Genomic DNA, 21,661 nt, shown 5'->3' with positions numbered 1-21,661 from the left:
TCCCCAAATGAATGCAGCCCTTGTTGAAGCCAGGAGCCAAAAACTCTATCCAAGTTGCAAGAATGCAAAATTTAGGCCACCTGCTGCTGCTTTTCCCAGGCCTTTAGCAGGGAGTTGGGCTACAAGTGGAACAGCCTGGACACCAACTGGTTCCTCCATGGGATCCTGGCATCACTATGCCACAACACCAGCTCCCTTTCTCTGTTGATAATGTGTGATTCTTATTTTGTATTGTTTCATTATTTGAAGATCAATGTCAGACTGACAAAAACTAAAAAAATAGAGTCACATTCACTGCCAGAAATCATAGACTTCATGCAATACTGTATCAATTTTAAGTAAAACAGAGAGGCAGTTATACTTACAAAGTCTGTCTTTTCCCTCAGGGAAACAAGCAAATGAAAAAAAAAAAGGTGGTGCTTTTGGTTTTTGTTACCTATGAACAAGTGCATATATAATAAGTTGTTATAAACTTCTTCAGACAAACAAAACATCTCTCCTTCTGATACTGATTCCAGTATGTATTTGATTTTCTTATACATTGGTGTTGTAGAACACCCAAAAACTGGCTGGAGGAATTGCTGTAGGACCCCAAAGCTAGGTGGGCCTGCCTGATGCAGAGACAGTTGATGGCACCAGGGTGGTAGAAGAAAGTAGCTTATGTGCAATAAGGGCAGACAGCTGCTGTTCAGGTCTTTTACTCCACAAGCAGTTAAGAGTGGGGAATCTCCAGATAAGGTGGGGTTTGAGCAGGGTGCAGTCACCTCACATGTGTAGCTCTGATGGGCCCTTTGTGCCCTTGGCCTTCTTTGGATTGGAGGTGTTGTATTGTGCTGTGAGGGCAAACGGGGCTCCAGCTCTTCTGAGATCTATGGGTGGATTTCTTATTCCTGTCTTTGATCAGAATTTGAAGCTCCTGCAGAACATCTCAAAATGGTGTCTAGTGTTACAACATTAGGTACAGAGGTGACAGTTCAATTCTGAGTCCTTCATGGCCAGCTTGAGCCTTGTACCATTCACATAATTGAGTGCATTAAGGTTTTGTAAGGAGTTTGTTTCCGATCACCACAGTGAAGACAGCAGAGCTGCAAGCCAAGGGGAGAGACACGTGGGGGCCTGAAAAAAAAAAAAAAAAGATCCACAGCAAAGGCATCAGGGACAGGGACCTGGTTTTATTAGGTTGGCCCTAAAGTGTTTCTGGTTTGTGCTTTGGAAAGACCCCTGAACTTATTTCCATAACCCTAAACAATGCAAATTTATGCAACATGTTCAGTATCATCTCTTTAAGCAACCGGTACAAGCTAGCAAGGTTTCCAAAGAAGTCAGACCATCCAAGGCACACTTAGTAAACGGGAAAATATGTGTGTGTAACTGGAAGGGTGTTTTGCCAGAGGAGATGGCATCTCCGACTTCATTTGCTCGTGCTGTGGAACTGCAGACAGCTCGATTCTTGAGCAAGGAAGTCCCTACCCCAACAGGAGGGGCTTTTGCGTTATTGTAATCAAAATAAACTACCCCTCCTGAGCTTTCTAGAAGTCCCTTTTTCTTACGAAAGCAGCTCTTCTTGATCTTTCCAAAAGGCAGGAGATGGGAAATGTCTCTTCCGTACCGTCCCCCTGAGTCCTGACCCTGACAAAAAAAGGCTGCAGCCCAACTTGGTGATGACTCGTAGCATCCATCCGGTGCTGTGCTTCTGTTTCTTCCTCTGCAGAGTCTGTGACCGCCAAGCCCCCAAACCAGGCCTCTTAACCATTGCAGTGTAATGACCTGATGTGGGGTCACTTCTATCATGGCAGTGAGGAAGCTGTATATTCTTTGAGAATGGATTACATTGCCTGAAGTGTTAAGGAGATTAAGTTCAAAAAGGAAAAGAAAAACTACCCAGTGAGAAAGTTTTGTGAACAGAGGAAGTCAGAGCCATGTGCATAAATCTCTTTCCGTATAGAGCTAGTACTATGGACAGTTTTAAGTTTCGTCTCTCTGTGTGCTTCCGGTTTGCTGTGAGTCTCTGTAGTATTTGTAGGCGCTATGAAGTCTCTCTGGTGCTGAAAGTTACTAGAGTCACGGACTTGTTTTGTTCCATGTCAAGAAGTCCGCCCTAGGATGAGCAATTAGTTTAGTGGTTAAGTTGCTGATGAAGATCTCTAACTCCCTTGTTAAGAGTTCCCGGATTCAATCCCTGACTCCGGTCCTCAATTCCAACGTCCTGCTGTTGAGAGGCGGCAGATGGTGGGTAAAGTACTTGGGCCCCTGCTACCCATCTAACAGACCCAAATGGAATTTTGGATTCCTGGCTTCAGCCTTAGCTCAGCTCTGGCTGTTGTAAACGTTTGAGGAATGTGACAGCAGATGGAGTAGAAAACCATTCTGCCTTTCAGGAAGATGAGCATAAACATTTAAATCAGTAAATAATTTTGGAATCTTCCCACTTTACTCACTATCATTAGGTTAGTGACCATTTTGATTTTCCCACTTTCTTCTCCAAAAATATCAGTGATTGCATTTACTAGGTAATTTAGGAATCTGTAAGTGCCTTATAATTGTCAAAAGCCCACTTTGTCTCCATAATCTTGTTATGGACTTTGTAGGACATGTGACTCTAGCGTTTTTTCTTCCATGTGAGTCACCCTCCTTACTAGGTTGGCTCTGGAGAGATACACTAGAACATTTGCCCAAAATGAACAGCAGAAATAAAGTGGTTAAAGGACTGTATTGCAGGTATTCGCCAAGTTGGTTGTTCCAACATGATACTCACGGACTGGAAACCATCCCAAGTCAATTGCTTCCTCTGAGATACGAGTGTCTGAGCAAACCACAGCCACTCAAAGGCAAGTCTTCCATCTTTCAAACTCATGGTTTTCCCTCAGTGTCTTGACCTCCGTGATTAGGCAGCCCAGAGTTGAGGATTTAGTAAGAGGTGAGAGTGGGGGCACAGAATCCCAAGAAGAGAACCTGAAATAGGTCCAGTCCCTTGAGTCTTCTTGTCTGCAAGTATTTCAGGAAGGCTTCTTTGTATTCAGAGGGAGCCAACCTGGCTGAGTCAGAGTGCTGCTGGAGATGTGTGCTGCTTGAGCAAGAAGGACCCTCTGCCCTTTGCCTTTCCCTGCCTCCTGGATGTTCCTCCACCCTTGCTGTAAAAGCCCTGGGAAGCTGCTTCTCCCAGAGGTGGTTTGGTTAGGGACCTCTCCATTCCCACTATCTCCTTCCCTTGTCACACAACAAAGGAAGCATTTCTTTCAGCAACTCCCACTAATTATTAAGCGATATTCCCAATTAACAGATCCTTTGTCTGCTTATCAGTTATCAAGGTGCAAATGGAGGCGAATTTGGAGAATGTTGTTAGGGTTTTCATCCCCTCAGGACTGCGTTCTCCCCAGTCATTGACCGTGATAGTTTTGTGGACAGTGAGTATTTGATTTCCAATTCAGGTTCTTGTCTCTTGCAGAGATAAAATCGCTGTGTGGAGACATGTGTGGGTGGGCACACAGAGAAAAAATACCCAGTATGGGTGGGCAAAAAAGTTGCACTAAACAAGAGAAAAAGAAATAAAACCCACCCACAGTGAAAAAGAGAGTAAATGGGTGTTGTATATTGCTCCATGGTAGAAAGAAACCTATCTTCCACCTTCCACCTCTTCTTACAGAGAAGAGGGCACAGCTCCAGTTGGAGATGAAGTGGGGTTGGTCCTAAACATGCACTCTGATCCCAGATAGGGCAGGTGCATTCTGGGAAGATGGGTGCATCAAGCCAAGGGTGTAAAGATAGAGCTACATTGCAGGGGTACTGGAGTTCCAGCTTGCCTGAACTGTAGCTGACTGCCTAGTTATACTGTATCAGTAATAAGCAGGAAAGCAGCAGAAGAAGGATAACAGGGGAATGGAGAAGCCCCCAGCCTGATTCCAAGGCCTGCTGAGGTATCCACCTCTTGAGCCTATCAGGTCAAGATGCTGGGTTGAACTTTCTTGTAATGTAATCTTATTTTTCCTTAAAATTCCAAGTAATCATGTGATCTACAAATAATGACATTTTAAACTATTTTCTTTCTAGCATATAATTCCTATAAGGTATTTTTCCCCCTAAATTACATTGACTAAGATCTCCAGAACAGTATGGGAAAATAATGGTGATGATATTTTTGTTGGGGCACTTTGTTAATTTGATATTTTGCCAATGAGTGTGCCTATAGATTCTGATTTTCTTAATCAAATTGAGGATGACTTCTTCTGTCCTTGACTTCAATAGGGACTTATTAGTGACTGTTTTGCTGAATTTTAACACATACATTTTAATATTCATTGAAGTGATCATACTATTTAATTTCTTTGATGTGTTCATGTAACCCAACCATATAACCACAAATATTGAACAAATCATTTGTGTTTGCAATGTATTCTGTTTAGCCATGTGTGCTGCAGTTTTTGTGATAGATTTCTAGAGTTGGTTTTTTTCTTTTAAAAATTTTTCTTTTAATTTGAAAGGCAGAGAGAAATGAGAGACATATTGAGAACTCTGTCTGATGGATCGCTCTCCAAATGGCCACAATGACTGGGGCTGCTCCAGGCTGAAAACGGGATCTCAGAGCTCTCTCTGGGTTTCCTGTGTGGTTGGCTGCTGGGACCCACGTATGTGGACCATTGTCCTCTGCCTTCCCAGGCACATTAGCAAGGGTCTGTATTGAAAACGGAGCAGCTGGAATTGCAACTGGGCTCTGATATGGAATGGTGGTGTTGCTACACTACGATACTGACCTCTACCTTATTTTATTTAATAATTTTACCCATAGGGATATTTAAAATCAACATCTACATATTTTTGTGCATTCTGTTTTCCTTCGTTACCAGGGTTGTGTTGGCTTATATCACTAACTGGCAATAGCATTTCAATCTTCCTATTATTTAGAACTTACATATTTGCTCAAGGTTTTGCAAAATTCGTATAGCAAAAATTTCTGCTGTTTTTTTTCTTTTTTAACAAACTTTTTAGTTTCAAAAACTTTAAATGACTCATCATTTTAATTATAGAAAACAGAACAAAACTAAAAGCATGTTTTCCACTTCACTCCCCATCTCTTAGTTCCCTAACTAGAGATAGTCACTTGCCAATGATTTGGTAAAAACTCTTCCGTGTGGTTAAAGGACTAAAGAATAAAACTTTCGGGCCTGGCGCGATAGCTCTGTGATTAAATCCTCACCTTACAGGTGCCAGAATCCCATACGGGCACTGGCTCCTGTCCCAGCTGCTCCACTTCCCATCCAGCTTCCTGCTTGTAGACTAGGAAAGCAGTTGAGGATGGTCCGAAACCTGGGGACCCTGTACCTGCATGGGCGACTTGGAAAAAGCTCCTGAGTCCTGACTTCTGATTAGGTGAACTCTGGCTGCTGTGGCCACTTGAGGAGTGAGCCAGCTGACAGAAGATCTTTCTCCGTGTCTCTGTGTCTCTTTGTAGATCTGACTTTCCAATAAAAATAAATATTTGAAAAAAATGGAAATATTACTCTATTATTTACTAATGTGCAATTTCACAATATGATTATTTATACACTATTATGTGTATACATAATATACTATAATATATACTTATATGTTACAAATTGCATATACACGAGAATGTATTACTTAAATACATATACTTCTATAATGGGGTTCTCCATATTTTTGGTTATACTTTACTTTGGGTTTTTTGTTTTTTTAAGATTTATTTGCTTTTTGTTGGAAAGTCAGATATACAGAGAGGAGGAGAGACAGAGAGAAAGATCTTGTGTCCGTTTGTTTACTCCCCAAGTGGCCGCAATGGCAGGAGCTCAGCTGATTCAAAGCCAGGAGCCAGGAGCCTCTTCCAGGTCTCCCACACAGATGCAGGGTCCCAAAGCTTTGGGCATCCTCCCCTGCTTTCCCAGGCCATAAGCATGGAGCCGGATTGGAAGTGGGACTGCTGGGATTAGAACCAGCACCCATATGAGATTCCTGAGCATGCAAGGTGAGGACTTTAGCTGCTAGACTACCACGTGGGGAACATCACTTTTTTTTTTAACTTTTTGATTTTTAATTGTATTTGAAAATCAGAGAAACAGAGAAACCATCCATTCACTGGCTCACTCCCCAAAAGCACACAACTGCAGAACTGGACTTGTCTGAAGACAGGAGCCAGGACTTCAATCTTGGTGTCTGTGGGTGACTGGGATCCACGTACGTGAACCATTGTCTGTTGCCTCCCAGGTGCACATTGGCAGGAAGTTGAATAAAGAGCAGAGGGGGCCGGGACTTGAGCAAGTCACACAAAATGTAGTATGTGGGCATCCCAAGTACCAATTTGACAGTTGTGTTAAATGCCCATTTGCAGAGTATTTCTTCATATGAATACTCTTAGGTATGTAACTGCTGTAGTACTGATGGCAGTTACAGTGATGGACGGCTTACAGTTACTGATGGACAGGTAGGCAGAATCCATAGTTTCCTTTTAAACACCAGCAACAATTCAGAAACAATTCATTTGTCAGAGTGTCACCACAGATGATCCTAGGGCAGTAAGTTTACTGGTAGTTTACCCTTTCCTTTCAATAGTAGCTATTTAATAGAATATACAAACTTAACAAGAGATAGACATGAAGTCCTCTGTAAAGCAAAATGAATAAATAAGTAAAATCAGCATCTGCTCCAAGTTGTTCATGTCATTGGTAACATTCTAGTGTCACTTGGACACAAAAAACACTGGTGGGTTAACATTGCATATGTGTCCTTAGATGATTTTGTGTATGTAAAAGTTAAATTATCAGAATGTGTAATAGCTTGGAAAAAAAAACCTGTGTGAACCATGATTTCTGTTAGGTAATTATTTAGACCTAAGATTTCCAGATATTTGTCTTAAGCCAACACACTATTTTAGACTGTGGGATCCATGGGGTCTGTGTTACTGCAATTGTGCCTTTAGAGAAGAGAAGCAGTCCTAAATGACTGGGTGTGGTAAGATTTGGACCAACATCCCTGACCCCTTCAAAGCACGTGAATGAGTCCTGTAGAACAGAAACATTGAGGTGGGAGATCAGATCATTCTCTAGACTTCCTTTAATGTTGTTTTGATCTGTGTTCCCATCAGGTTCTGTGAGTGGTAGTTAATCCACCTCACGCATAGTGATGTCTGTGCAAGGCTTTCTTGGCTGTAGGCTGGAAATGAATCTCTCTGTGCCGGGTGCCCCGGGCTTGGATCACGTGCTCGTGGTCATGGGTGTCAAGAGGTACGGTGCTAGCTGTCCTGTGTCCTCTCCTAGGAGAAGAAACGGTGATTGCTGTGCCTCTGGGGAGTCGAAGCGTGAGAATCACAGTGAAAGGACCTGCCCATCTCTGTAAGTAGATGTGGATTTTCATGGTTTTGATTTCAGTCCGGGCACCGTACCAGGTCCTTTACATACACAAGGGGTCTTCACACAGTTCATGTAACATGCATGTTATGAAAACAAGGGTATAAAAATTATGTTGAAAGAGGGAAGACCTAAACAAACCAAAGGACATCCATGTGCATGAATCAAAAGATTTAGCGTTATTAATTATGTTTCAGAAAAAGAAATAATTTCATGAATTTAGTCCACGACACTGAAATAGTCAGTGTCTCCAGAGAAATAATCGGCATTTTAACTTTTCTGGTCTCATGCTCCCACGGAAAAGATACCAGTTTGGAATTAATTCCTCCCATGGAAGATGAAAGTCAGATTTTATTTGAAATAAGGTTTGTTTATGTGAAGAGTAAACTAGGAATATTTTAGATTATCAGCTTTGTCAGGAAATTGGGGGCGGCAGTGGATGGGAAGAACTTAAAAAATTTCAAGTTAATTGGTGTCTACGGCTGAGTAGCAAGACCAGGCTATGGAGTACTCAGAGTGGACCGAGATTTCCCAGAACATGAAGTTTTTGAAAAATAGACAATGATGAGGTTATCATTTCTTTGGCAAAGGGACGTGGCTTCTACTCTGTGTTAGTCAATCTGATTGTTAAAACCTAAAGGAACTGGAACTACTTGTTTGTTTGTTCTGGCCAAAGCCTTCCAGTTGTATTCAGAAGTGGGTCATCTGCCCTGGCCTTGAAGAAGTTGGCAGTGTCCATCCGACTCTGCCCACACAGTGCTCACAACAGCTGTAGGACAGCCGTGCAAATCAAGGACCACTGAATCAAAGTGCTGTACATCTGCCTTTTTTTCTTCCCACAGGCCACTATCATAGATTTATAAATCATGGGAGAGTTTCTCAGGGCCAAAGCATGGAATGTGTTTGGATATTTTAAATCTAGGACCATAATTCTAATCAGAAATGTCTTTTGAAAAAAATGTATAGCAAAAATACTTAAGGTCTTCATCAGATTAAAATCTTGATAAAAAATACTATCGAGTATGATCATCCAAATTAGCAAAGCAAGAAAATTTCTTTATGACATTGAAAATGAAAGATTGTCAAAGCTCTTTTTAAAAAACCACAAAAACCGTTATTCATTTATTTTTATTGGAAAGGCAGATTTTTACAGGGAGAAGGAGAGACACAGAGAAAGTTCTTCTGTCCACTGGTTCACTCCCGAAGTGGCTACAATAGTCAGAGAGCTGAGCCAATCTGAAGCCAGGAGCCAGGAGCTTCCTTCAGATCTCCCTCATGGGTGCAGGGTCCCAAGGCTTTGGGCCGTCCTCGACTGCTTTCCCAGGCTACAAGCAGGGAGCTGGATGGGAAGTGGGGCTGCTGGGATTAGAACTGGCGCCCATATGAAATCCTGGCACTTGAAGGGGGAGGATTAGCAAGTTATGCTGTTGTGCCAGGCTCCCAAAACTCTTTTTAACCCTTAGCTTTATTATGACAGTTATGACTGAAAGAATAATTGATTATTAAAACAAAATGACTGAAATGTTTACAACCATAGAATAGTCATTTCATTTGAGATTTTTATCTGTAATGAAGCATCAGACCATGTGTTAAATTTCTTTTTTCAGTGGCTCAAAAGCCTACAGCTCTGGATGAGATTTGAATTTGATGTTTGGACATGAGCGAAAAAATCTAAATTTTGTGAATCATTTGATTAATCACCCTGCAAACTATTTGGGATTCAGAAATATGAAGCTCTGAATATTCATAACTAGTATTATTCGTAATAACCATCGAGTGGAAACAACCCAATTGTCCACCAACTGTTGTACTTCAAAAGGAGTGGAATCCTTATTTTCTGTCCTACAGATGATTCTTAGAAACCAGTCACAAAAACCTAGAGCTTACAAGGCTCCATGTGTGAGGAAAGTCCCCGACAGGGAAAGCTAGAGATGGCAGGGAGTTTGGGAGATAGCTCACTCTTGAATATGGGGTTTCCTTTAGGGGTGTCCCAAATATTCTAACCTTAGATCCAGGAGTGTCTCCCTTCAAAGATCCTGGTGATGGCATGCCCTATGAATAAGTTATTCAGTGTATGTACTTCACATGGGTGAACTGGGCATCCTGTGAGCGTGTATCAAAATGACATTCACTTTATAAAACTAGGGTACATACACAATAAACAGAAGTGAAGGGGAAAGGAGAACTTCCCTGGCATGTATGTATGTTCTGGCATCTTAAGCAGAACTTCCTGTGGAAGGCTGGCACTTTTCCAGGAACAGGGCTCAGAAAACGTCGCTGTGTCTCCAGAAGTGGCAGATCCACTGCTTAAAACATTTTCTTCCTCCTGGAGGATCTCAGTTGAAAGGGTTGCGGAGTTGTCTTTCTGCACTGGTGCACAGAACGGCCTTCACTTCTGAAAGCTTTTGTTTACATTCCTGAGTGTCTACTTACAGAAGCGTCTTTGCTTGCTTGACTCACACCACCGTTCTTGCAATATTTATTTGTTTAAAAAAAAAAAGATATACTTTGTCATTACAAATCATCCTGTTAAGGTTTGCATTAACTACAACTCCCCAGGAGGCTGCTTGACGAAGAGCCGAGAACACCCAATAAGGCTCATGTCAGGCTCTTTGTTGTGGAATGAAATTTAGTTATGCAATATGTGTCTAGTGTCCTGCCTAGAAGATTTTAGATCCAAGTCTGGCCACAGCCCTGCAGGGAACACACCCCCGCATTTTCCAGTAGTGCATCCTTTCAAAACCGGAGGCGGTAAGAGGATCGCTGCACACAAGATCTTATAGTAGCAGCACTTTAGCATTTCATGTGTTTGCCCGGCAATAAACATTTTCCCTGTTAGGTCACTTTGCATCGCCGTAACAAGATACATGCCACAGGCTAACTTGATAAAGGAAAGACACAAACTGAGCTCAGCACTCTAAAAGTTCAGACTCCACAAGGACAGGGGTTCGTTGGTTGGGCCCACAGATGAGGGCCCAAAGCAGGTGACATCCTCTGGTGACAGCAGCACGTGTGTGGATGCATGACATCTGGGATCCAGGTGGTGGGTTGGGGCTTGAGTGATGGCGGCCCGGGCTCACTCCTTTTAAACAACCTTTTGTGAGAACTGTCAAGGGGTTGCACAAAGCCTATCTCATGCCCCCATTGGGTTCCCCTCCTCCAAGGTTTTGCCACCTCCTGATACCACCACCCACCACCCCGGGCCCTGCCCTCTCATCACACATGCTCCAAACCTTTGCAAAGAGGGTTTCTACGAAAGAGATGTCAGTGTAGCAAGCTCCCGCGTTAAGTGTGCGTGACAAGCAATAAGCTGGAGAAATGAAGATGCTGTAAATGCAAGACCTTCCTTACCAATGCAATTACTTTTTTCTTCTCATTCCTATTGGGTGGCCACATACAAAAGTATACAAACGTTAAGTATGAATAGTGGACATAATGACCAACTGAAAGATACTGATGCTGAATCAAATAATACATGTAAAAGAATAGTTCTACTGTGAGCATAAATTTGATGTATTTATAATTAAACTAGCAATGCTAAATACTCACTGCCTATTTACTTAACATTAGTTCCATGGCTTTGGGGATTTAAGGAATCTTCCCTGTGATTATTACCCCAGACTGCCTCTTTTGGAAAAAAAAAAAAATTTTATCTCAAGGCCAGCAGTTGCATCTATCCTCATTCTAGCCATTACTTCTCTGAAAAATAGCCAGCATGGATGAGAAATAGATAAAGGCATCATTCCAGTCACTGCAACAGTTGGGCTGTTGACTAAAACCCTACGAATTCCTGTCCTGTCATTTATTTTAAGAAGTACAGGAATTGGGCCCAGCGCGATAGTACAGTGGCTAAAGTCCTCACCTTGCATGTGCTGGGATCCCGTATGGGCACAGGTTCTAATCCCGGCAGCCCTGCTTCCCATCCAGCTCCCTGCTTGTGGCCTGGGAAAGCAGTTGAGGACAGCCCAAAGCCTTGGGATCCTGCACCCATGTGGGAGACCCCAAAGAGGTTCTGGGCTCCTGGCTTTGAATCGGCTCAGTTCCAGCCTTTGCAGCTGCTTGGGGAGTGAATAAATGGAGGGAAAAATCATAAAAATAAGTAAATATTTTAAAAAGAAGTACAGGAATTAAGCCAAGAAAAGATAACATGTGAGCTCTGTTTACCTTTTACCTTCCTTTGGCACGGTGACTGTTTATGCCAATGCCCCGGCTGATTGGTGTTCCTAGCTCCACCTGCCTCAGACCAATTCACCCATCTTTATTCACCTACTTTCAACTTTAATTACTCGGATGCATGATGGAAATCACAGCACCTGCTCTCTACCTCTTGGATCTACAAACTTTGGCACTTGTGACCTAGATGACTGGAAGTCTTTGAAATGATTAGACTAAAGGCATTGTAGGAGCAGCATACAGCACAGTGGAGTTGAAGAGTAGCTTGGGTTATGCACATATATCTGAATTGCTGGTTGTGTTTTCTGACCTTGTACTTGAAAGTCTTCAGTGCTCTTGAAATAATGGAAATGAACAGAGCCTTGAAGTCGAGAACATGCATGCTAACGTACAGAGGTGCTGGGCTGTTTTGGAGATGGGTATCCTTGCACCTGGCTGTCTTGTACTCCCTGATGACCTTCCCAGTGAAAATGGACGCAATCCATTCTTATGTAGAGCATGCAAAACATCAAGTCCCTCCAAGTAGGTTTCATCTGAAGTGACTTGGTGACATTCAGATAGGATGCACTGGTTTTTCATGGCTGTGTAGGTGGGAGGGCGTAGAAGGGGCAGTCGTGGTTTCACCACTGTGCTACTTCCCCGGATCCCAGATCTCTGAGTTTCACTGGAAGGTTGGAATCACCTTGATGTTTCCTTAGCTTTTTCTCCTCTACTTTTGGAGACCCAGTTTACTTCAGGATGGGGCCTGCTTGCTCTCTCCGGATCTCCATCTCGTTTTCTTACTGACAACTCGTTTTATGACACTCGGTTTTATATCTTCATTGGAACTAGGAAATGAATTTAATCTCACACTTTCCAAAAATCCACTGCGGTCATGGAGATTGTGGCCAACGTGGTGGGGATTTTGTGTGACCGCTAATGACTCCTCCAGACCAAATCGCTCGTGTACAGCCTTTGAGTTTTCCCAGAAAAGTTCCCAGCCGGCCTGTCAAGGATAATCAGGGATGTCTCCGAATGCCTCGAAACAGTCTATCCAGGGCAGTTGAGCTCCTGCAGCTGCTCCAGCAGCAGAGAGAGAGAAAAAATGTAGCAAATGAAAACCACCAAAGCCAGAAGCCTGCATACTGAAGCTTCCTCATGCTGCTCCATTCTGTCTTTTTCTTTTTTTCTTTTTTTCCCTCAGCTTCTCATTTTTAAGTTTGAGACCAAATAGAGTTTTTGGTCATTTGTATAACACAATTGAATCAAATGTGGGTGTTACAGTAGTGATGCCCAAAGGACATTGTCCTCTCCGAGTACAGAAAAACCAAAGCAATGAGTTAGAAAAAGAGCTGGGGGCAGAAACAGGGTTCTGCCAGCACCCAGCCATACACACACATGCATGCTTACATGACCTTTCTTAACCTCCGACCATAGCTGCTTAGCAGGGGCTCTTTCAAAATGAAAGAAAGAGGAAAGAAAGAAAGAACTCCCATGGAATGCAAATACTGTTTTATTCCAACAGCACAGTTTTCTGGAGGAAATCAATAAAAGCAGCACAGTTCTTATAAAAGCACATTGTACCAACGGGGTAGCGTGAGGGACGTCTCTGTGGCAGTGGAGGGACTCTTTATTTTGATAGCAGCGTGTGTGACTACGATGACGATGTCAGCTTCCTGGTCATGATCTTGCACTACCGTTCTGTAAGGGACCACCGTGGGAGGAAACTGGATGAAGATTACCTAGGCACTCCCTAGGCTGTTTTGGCATCTACCGGTGAATCTATCATTATTTCAGAATTGAAAGAGATTTTTCTGTTTCAATGAGATCGTATTTGAGATTCACTCCTGAATAAAAGCTTAAGGATCTTCCAAGCAGGTAGTAAAATGAGTAAATTCAGTTTTATTTTCAGTGTTAGGCAGTGGTGAAAACTGTAAGAAAGAAACATTTCCTCTTTACCCCAGCATCTTTCTTGGCACCTTTGTATGGAAAGCTAAATGGCCGACACCTCCGTTCCTGCCACGTGAATCAGTGTGCGTCTACTGGGTATGCGTTTTGATATCGTGTTGATGCCGTGTGCTGATCCAATCAAGAGAACGTCTTTCAAGACCAAGCTGCTTCTGTCATTCAAGTTTTACTCTTTTTTTTTTTTTTTTTAAAACCTTGCAGTCATCGAATCAAAAACTCTTCATGGAAGCAAAGGAGAGCACAGCTTCAACAACCCTGGCATCTTCATGATTGAAAACACGACAGTGGAATTTCAGAAGGGCTCCGAGCGGCAGACCTTTAAGATCGCAGGGCCTCTGATGGCCGATTTCATCTTCAAGGTAGGGTGCTCCTCTTTCAGACCCCCGATGCCCAAGTCAGCTTGATTGTCAAATAGGTTTGTTCATCAGAAGATCCTTATTCAGCATTTTTCTCGAGGGCATGGATGATGTGTCCTTCCATCTGGAAGCCCATTCTTAAACCTGCTTATCTCTCCCAGAGCTTTCTGCTTCAAAGCTCTGAAAGTTAAGAAACAAACTTGGTGTGTTTTGTTTTGTTTTGTTTTGTTTTGTTTTGTTTTTGTTAGAGGAGACACTGATTTTTGTATTCATAACTCCCAGTTGTTGTGTTTGGCTTTTAAACCCCTGGGTGGAGCTTGGTGACAATGGCCGGTGGTTAATTGCACCGCGTCTCGAACAGTAACATTATGCCCTTGCGTGTCTTATCCTTGCTAAATGAGAGAGGCTCAGCGTCTCCACCTGAAGCCCTCTGAGTTCGCAGTCTTACAGTGGCTGATTCATCAAGATTTCCTTCCTCTAGGTAATGTATGATTGGCACTTGTCATAATGGACCTTCAGATCTGGAGCCAGGAACCTGTGTCCTATCTCTGGGTAAACCTGGAGTCTTTCCTACCACTCATAGGATGTGTAGGGTGGGGACCAAGTATGTCCAAGGTGACACGCTCTGAAACTGTTCTGATACATTTGAAGATCGCTTGGAACTGAAAAGCAAAGGGTATTTTGTCAGGTGGTTTTATCCTGTCTCCTTGAAACTCATTCCAAAATAAGATTGAAAAAAAAAAGAAGAAGAGAATAGCCCTCATGGCCAGAAATATCTTTTTAAAAATCTTAGAGAGGTAGAGAGAGGCAGAGGCACATGCACAGAGAGGCCCACACAGGGAGAGGCAGAGAAAAGAGAGCGAGCAAGCAAACTCCTAACCACTTCCTACATGACCAAATGGCCAAGGATGCTTCCAGGGGTGGAACCAGGAATTAGTCACTGAATCCAGGTCCCCCGTGTGGGTGTCAGGGACACAGCTACTTGATCCATCACCCATTGTTTCCCAGAGTCTACACTGATAGGTAGCTGGAATTCAGACCTAGAAGCAGGAGTCGAACCCAGGCCCTCTGAAATGGGACCTGGCCATCTTGACGAGCATCTTAGTTGCTAGTTGAATGCTCGCTCTGAATGGCTTTATATGTGGAAAAATGAAAGAAAAATGCCTTCCAAACAGCTGTGTGCCACATACTCATTTTCCAGAGAATGCTTTATTAAGCCATGGGTTGTGCCAACGGAGAAATACATATGGAAGTTAGTGGACCCAAATCCCCCAAGCTTCAGATTCAGCCTGGACTGGTCCAGCCGAGTGTCATCTGCATAGTTTCGTTTTGGAATTTTGCGTTTTCAATGCTCAGTACTTAAAAACCAGGAGATTCTTCCAGTGATTGTATATCTCTGGGCTTCTCCTAGAAGGCTGGCAGAGCTGACTTCCCACTGCTTCCTCCCGCTTGCCCTGACCCACCCCACTCGCTCTTATGTCCCCAGAGCTCAGTGTGTCATTCATTGCTCCTCCTCAAGCTGTCTGCCCACCTCCACCTTCCTCCTCTCCCACTTAGTGCCGACCCCACGTTCTTCCTTGAGAAGGTGTTGAGGGAAACCGTTCTTGTCATCTGTCTTTCCTTCTTTCCCACCCTCTGTCATTGCATGAATTCTGTGCTTGACTTAACTGTCTGTAAGGACTTCCCGTATCATCTGCCAAGCACACACGCGCACACACACACACACACACACACACACACACACACACACACACACCTTTTATTCTTTTAGTGACCATTCCCAGAGTGTGTATCTCTCTCCAGTGCATCTGGAGGTGTGTGAGTATAAAATGTCAGTGTGAGAATCAAGACAGCTAACTTTGAGAAATTTTTGAAAAAAAAATGGAATTAATTTTTTGGAATAAATTGAAACCCATGTATTTTTTGAAACATTTTATTTTATTTGTATTGGAAAGTCGGGCATTCAGAGAAGAAGAGTGACAGAGAGGAAGATCCTCCACCTGCTGACTCACTCCCCAGGTGGCCACAACAGTTGGAGCTGAGCCAATTCAAAGCCAGGAGCCAGGAGCCTCTTTGGGATCTCCCACATGGGTGCAGGATCCCAAGGCTTTGGGCCATCCTCAACTGCTTTCCCAGGCCACAAGCAGGGAGCTGGATGGGAAGGTGGGGCTGCCGGGATTAGAACCAGTGCCCATTTGGGATTCCAGCACATGCAAGGCGAAGACTTTAGCTGCTAGGCTATGGTGCCAGGCTTCATGTATTATTTTTTTTTTTTACAACACTCAGTTTCATGAACTTTAAAAATAATACTTGTAAACACACACACTCATATGTATGTGCATAAGTTTTTTAAACAACTTGAAGTAAATACATCCTATCATGAAAGCAATAATTGTTATTCCAGAGAAGATAAATGTTTTCAGGGTGTGGGTTTGGGTTTTAGTTTTACATGTAGTATTTAATTCTGAAAATATTTTTTTTAACGTTTGTCTTACTTTCCATTTCTTTCTAAGATGGAGAGTAAGACAAACAGGCGTCTTCCATCTGCTGGTTCACTCCTCACATGATTCTAACAGCCAGGACTAGCCTAGGCTGAATGAAGCAGGACCCTGTAACACAGTCCTGGTCTCCCAGATGGATAACGGGGACTTAACAACACTGCTGTGTCCTAGGGCGAGCCTTGGCAGCAAGCTGGAACTGCAGGCTTAGCTGGAGTTTGACCCTAGGTCAAGTAGGGAACGGAGATAGTCCAAGGACAGTCTCAACCACCGCACCTGTTTCTGTCTCTGGAATGTGACCTCAGATTCCAGAACGCTTCTGCTCTTTTTAGACTAAAAGGAATTTAGAATGAATGAAAGACAATGTTGGCACACACATAGGTCTGACTCGCGTGGGCTTGGAGCTCCATTTTCATATCTGCAACTCATTTGTGATGTGTGTATTTGTGTGGGATTGTAGTCTGCTCTGTGGGGAAGAATTTGGCAAAACCTGGGACACTGGTGATGAGGAGGGATGCCTGTGATATTGTCTTTCCCACCCCCTGAACCTGGGAGCTTGTCCAAATGATGCGGGTTTCTAGGAAACGTGCGTTTCTACCTGCAATTTATTTCCTTTTGTTTGTTTTGTCTGGAACATCGCGGTGTTGCCCGGCCTGTGTTGTGACTGAGGTCAGAAACTGTTTCCTGCCCTCCGTCTCCTCCCATTTGCTCATACAATCAAATCACGGCTGTCCTCGGAGGAAGGGGTGCGGTCAGCACCAGTGCGGGTGAGGTCACTGAGGACAGCCTGTCCCGTGTTCCCCTCTGTCCCTTTCTGTCACAGTCAACCCATAGAAGACGTGGGCCAGGCTTTGTGCTGTGGCCCCATCCCATGTCAGAGTGCCGGGACGCAAGACCCAGCTCTGCTTCCGATCCAGACTCCTGCTGATGCACACGCTGGAGGCGCCAGGTGCCGCCTCCAGACACGGGTCTCTGCTGCCCTTGTGGGAGGCTCAAAAGGAGTTCTGGGACCCTGACTTTGGCACTACTGTGGGCACCAGAGCTTGGAAAAAAAATAAAATGGAATAAACCAGTACAGACACTTTTGCATCCACCTGGGAGAACTTGCTACAAGAGAGACCGACCCTATCCCCTCGTAGGACACTAGGACAGGGTCTTCTTCAAGATACTGAGGGCCACGCCTCCTCACACGAGCATGAAATAGACCCTGCCCTGGGGGTCTTCAATGTCCTGTTGAAAACACCCATATTCTTACAGAGAGAGTAATATAGGAGGGGGCTTCTGAAAGTTCTAGGACAATGGGATTAAAAATGTTCTTTGATGCAAAAAAAAAAAAAAGGTGAAACCCATGGGAGGAATGGGAGGAATGGGAGGTATGGGAGGAATTTTCAGAAATGAATATTATGAAAAACTTGACCTGGACTTCAACGTTTCTTTGGACCAATGCATGCTTCTCTTTGAAATGTATTTTACCACTTTTTTAAAAAAGAAATCAAAGGGGTGTTAGAATTCTCTTAGACTTGTTTCCCAGCCCAGGAAGTTCTGAAGCAACTGCTAGCACTATTTTATAAACAAACTTTTCCTATTATTTAAGCAAGTTTATCGTGGTGGTTGGGTCATTCCTAAAAGCAGCACTTTTATGTATGCTTGCTTTCCTGAAGAAGCTGTTTCTGGCGGATGACTGTTCCTGCACAGCTCTGTTACGGATCTGTTGCTGATGGGCTGACAAATTACCATGCTTCTTCTGTCATGTGCCCTTGCTGTCCACCAGGGAGCAGTAGAGAGTCTCGACCAAGAGTTGAGTCTGTGCTGGCTACCCTGCTCGAAGGTGAAATTTGTTCAGTGAGAAACGAACATGGGCGTGGGTGACAAAAGGATTGTGCATAATAAAATTTAAAGATATTCCCCTGAGAATACAAAAACACTTTTTAAAAGTGGAATTCAAAGACCAATTTATTTGGGTGCAAAAATAATTTTAAATCCACATATAGTTTGTTTTTTCCCCCACAATGCGCCTTTCCGATGAATATTTTGAAGATCCCTCATATTTAATGCAGTAAAATTCAGTGGTTTTGGTGGAGACATCTCCTCCATGGTTAATTTTAGCTACTACTACTACTACTGCTGGTAGTGTTCCCTCTTTGTCAGGCTTCCTCAATTCAGTTGGTTTGTGTAGCTGCAGGAAAATGCCTCCCAGTTTTCCACTGGTTTTCAGTCCCACAGCTCTGTCTGCGCTTTGTCCTGCCCTCCGCTCTCAGCTTTGTGTGCTCTCTGCCTGCACACATTTCACTGTTCCTGATATCTCCAGGGAGGACAGAAGGTGAACCTGCCAGTTCTCCTTTCAGGGAAGGCGTGAGAGCCTGCCCATGGGGTATAGCCGTGGCCACATAGATCGATTCCCAGCTGTTTCCAAACCCAGGAAGATACAGTTTTACAGTCAGGGCCTGTGAAGAAATTCCCAGAGCATCACAAACCAGTACCTGGCCAGCAGAACGGACTGTGTCACAGTCTTAAGGAACAGAGGCTCGATACCAAAGGCATGGCAGGACCAGTTCCTTCTGAGAGCCGCAAAGGAGAGGCTGGGTCCTGTCTCTCCTCCATTCCTGTAGCTCGGCAGGCTTGCTTTGTACACATCTGATTCCATTATTCCCTCATCATAGGGAAGCTGGTCACATTGGATTAGGATCCACCCGAATGACTTGTCTTAACCTGATGACGTGTACAATGTCCTTGTTTCCAGGTCATGTGTTCTGAGGTGCCTACGCTGGGACTTCAGCACTCTCTTTGGAGATACACAACGCAACCCACAGTAGAGCCAACAGACGAGAAAATGTATTTCATTGCCCCCTCTCAAAATCAAAAAAAAAATTTTTTTTAAAGTTTATTTATTTGAAATGCAGAGTTATGGAGAGGGATGGAGAAACAGGGAATGAGAGAGGAAAGAAGGGAGAGAGGGAAAGAGAAGTCAGAGAGACAATCTTCCCCCATCCTCTGGTTCACTTTCAAAATGGCTGCAATGTCCAGGGCCGGGCCAGGCTGAAGCCAGAAGCTCCTTCCCACTTGAGTGCAGGGATCCAACCACACGGGCCGTTTTTTGCTGTTCTCTCAGGCCATTAACGGGGAGCTGGGTTAGAAGTAGAGTGACCAGGACATCAACTGGCCATCCATAGCATGCTGCCGTGACAACGGCAGCTTAACTTACACCACTGGGCAGGCCCTTCTGTCTCATTTTAAGTGTTTGTCACTCTTCAAAGGGACAACTTTTGGAATATTGCTTATTTTCCTGTTTTTCTGTAACCAGCCTTTTGAGGGAAACTTTTTTAAAGCAGCACGGATGTTATGTAGTTATCAGAATTCATAGCTAAGTTGCATGCATACACGTATACATACTGTGGCTATTTTGATACAAAATTCTGTTCTATACATTTTAGATGGTATTTTGAAGTGGACAAGTCAAGTAGTTGAATTCGAATTTGTTTTCACTGTCATAAAAATCATTTTCCTAAACAACTAAGGGCAATAGAGAATACTTTGAAAAGTTCAGGGAAGTAGAATTAAAAGCTAAGTGTGCTTTGATGCAAAACAGGATGGAACTCATTTTAAACGGTTGCCCCTTCACTCCCAGGTTTGTTTTGTTTTTGTTGGTGAAGAGGGGGCTGGTGGTGCACAGAGCAGTAAGAAGGCAGCAGGAACAGCCCACCTTCTATGGCTGGCTGGATCGGCCAGCTGGGACTCCATCTCAATCTTAAAAGGCAACAGCCAATCCTTTGGGGGGAGAAAAGCGACATGTGGTAGGCTTAAGGAACTTGATTGTTCCTAAATTGTCAGTGGTCGAGAGACTATGTATTTGGTCAGTGGTTTTTCTTTGGTTTAAAGACGTAATCGTGCATCTCCTTTCTGACTCTCTGAAGATGCTGTTATAATGCGGTGTTCACTTCCAGGACTAAGGCTGACTCAATCATAATTTCTAATGATGATACTAGGGGCTTGTGCAAGGAAGAATGATAACATTGCATCCATATTCTGAAGATATTTTTATATAAAGAAATCCCTAAACAACTACCTGATCATTTAAAAAGATCACGTGAAGAGCTATAAATCATCACAATTATAGACTCAAGCTAGTAGTAATCTATAGTTTAAGGAACGTATTCAAATGGACAATTTTCAGAATCATGTTGTTGTAGCAACATAAATGACATCATTTTAGGAACATTTTTTAATCGAAGTGATCTTTTTAAATGGAACCTATGCTTACAAAAAGTCTATAGGAAGAATTGATCATTTTTAACATTTTGTTTGAAGTTCAAAGCAAATTTTGGCTTTGAAGAATTAGCTAACTTAGGGAAAACTTCTTTTCTTTCATGTCAACATCATAGTCAAATACCATCTTGGCCATCACTTGCGTGCTTGATATCCTAACATTTTTACTTTGACATGCAGAGGAACAGTTTGGGGATTTTATGAACAACTAAACTTGGGAAATTTTTGCACCACAGAGATGTTTCTTTTTTTAATGGAAATGTTTCCTTCAAGATCTACACTTCAATATTTTCTCTGCTGGTTTATAAAAATACCACCAACACAGTCATACCAAACCTGGGTCAGCAGTAGAGTTTACTTTTTCTTTTATTCATTGCTCCTATTGGTCCGTCATTTCTACTTAAACACTGACCTGTTAGCAGGCAGGATAGCTGCAATTTCATACATGAAACAAAGAGCATTTGGGGATTGGGGTTGTGGTACAGTGAGCTGAGCCGCCCTTTATGATACCAGCATCCTATACTGGAGCATAAGTCCCAGCAGCTCCACATCCCATCCAGCTTCCTGCTAACGCACCCGGGAGAGCAGTGGGAGGTAACCTGTGTGTGAGAGTCCCTGCTGCCCGTGTGGAACACTGGGCTGGAGTTCCAGGCTTCTGCCTTCAGCATGGCTAAACCCTGGCATTGGGACAGTGTACCAGAGGATGAAAGGTATCTTTCTCTGTCCCTCTACCTTTCAATTAAGTTACAGTTGAAAAGGAAAAAAATATATATATATTTGGGACCAATCAGAAGTGGTTGCTCAGAAATGTCCCTTTTCTTTTTCTGCTGAAGTCTTTGGTGGGTTTCAGTGCATCTGGCACCCGTTGGGCAGCTGGTGAAGACCTGACTGGCTTCCTAGGGCCCTAGGCTTGCCTCTGCCTCTGAGAAACACACATGGCAGAAAGAAGGAAGTGTGAAGAGCCGACAGAGCCAACTGCTTGGGCTGGGGGCTAGGGAGGACATTGCCTGTTCCCCATGTGTGTTATCCAGTGAAAGGGATGGTAAGGTTGTCAGTTGTGGATGAGGCT

At 43.4% G+C, this 21,661-nt stretch overlaps 1 protein-coding gene across 1 annotated transcript in view; it reads left to right on the top strand.

Moving 5' to 3' along the window:
- The window catches only part of ADAMTSL3 (ADAMTS like 3), a 274,961-nt gene that overhangs the window by 119,458 nt on the left and 133,842 nt on the right, over positions 1-21,661 (top strand). The window contains exons 9-10 of the mRNA XM_040968470.1: positions 7,266-7,340; positions 13,677-13,834. Of these exons, the coding sequence (XP_040824404.1) occupies positions 7,266-7,340; positions 13,677-13,834 (233 nt within the window). The remainder of the gene's footprint in view (positions 1-7,265; positions 7,341-13,676; positions 13,835-21,661) is intronic.

The sequence above is a fragment of the Ochotona curzoniae genome, unplaced genomic scaffold (genome assembly GCF_017591425.1).
Source record: "Ochotona curzoniae isolate NIBS_2020 unplaced genomic scaffold, NIBS_Ocur_1.0 scaffold_4701, whole genome shotgun sequence".
In the NCBI taxonomy this organism is placed as follows: domain Eukaryota; kingdom Metazoa; phylum Chordata; class Mammalia; order Lagomorpha; family Ochotonidae; genus Ochotona; species Ochotona curzoniae.
This window is presented reverse-complemented; position numbering and strand designations above follow the sequence as displayed.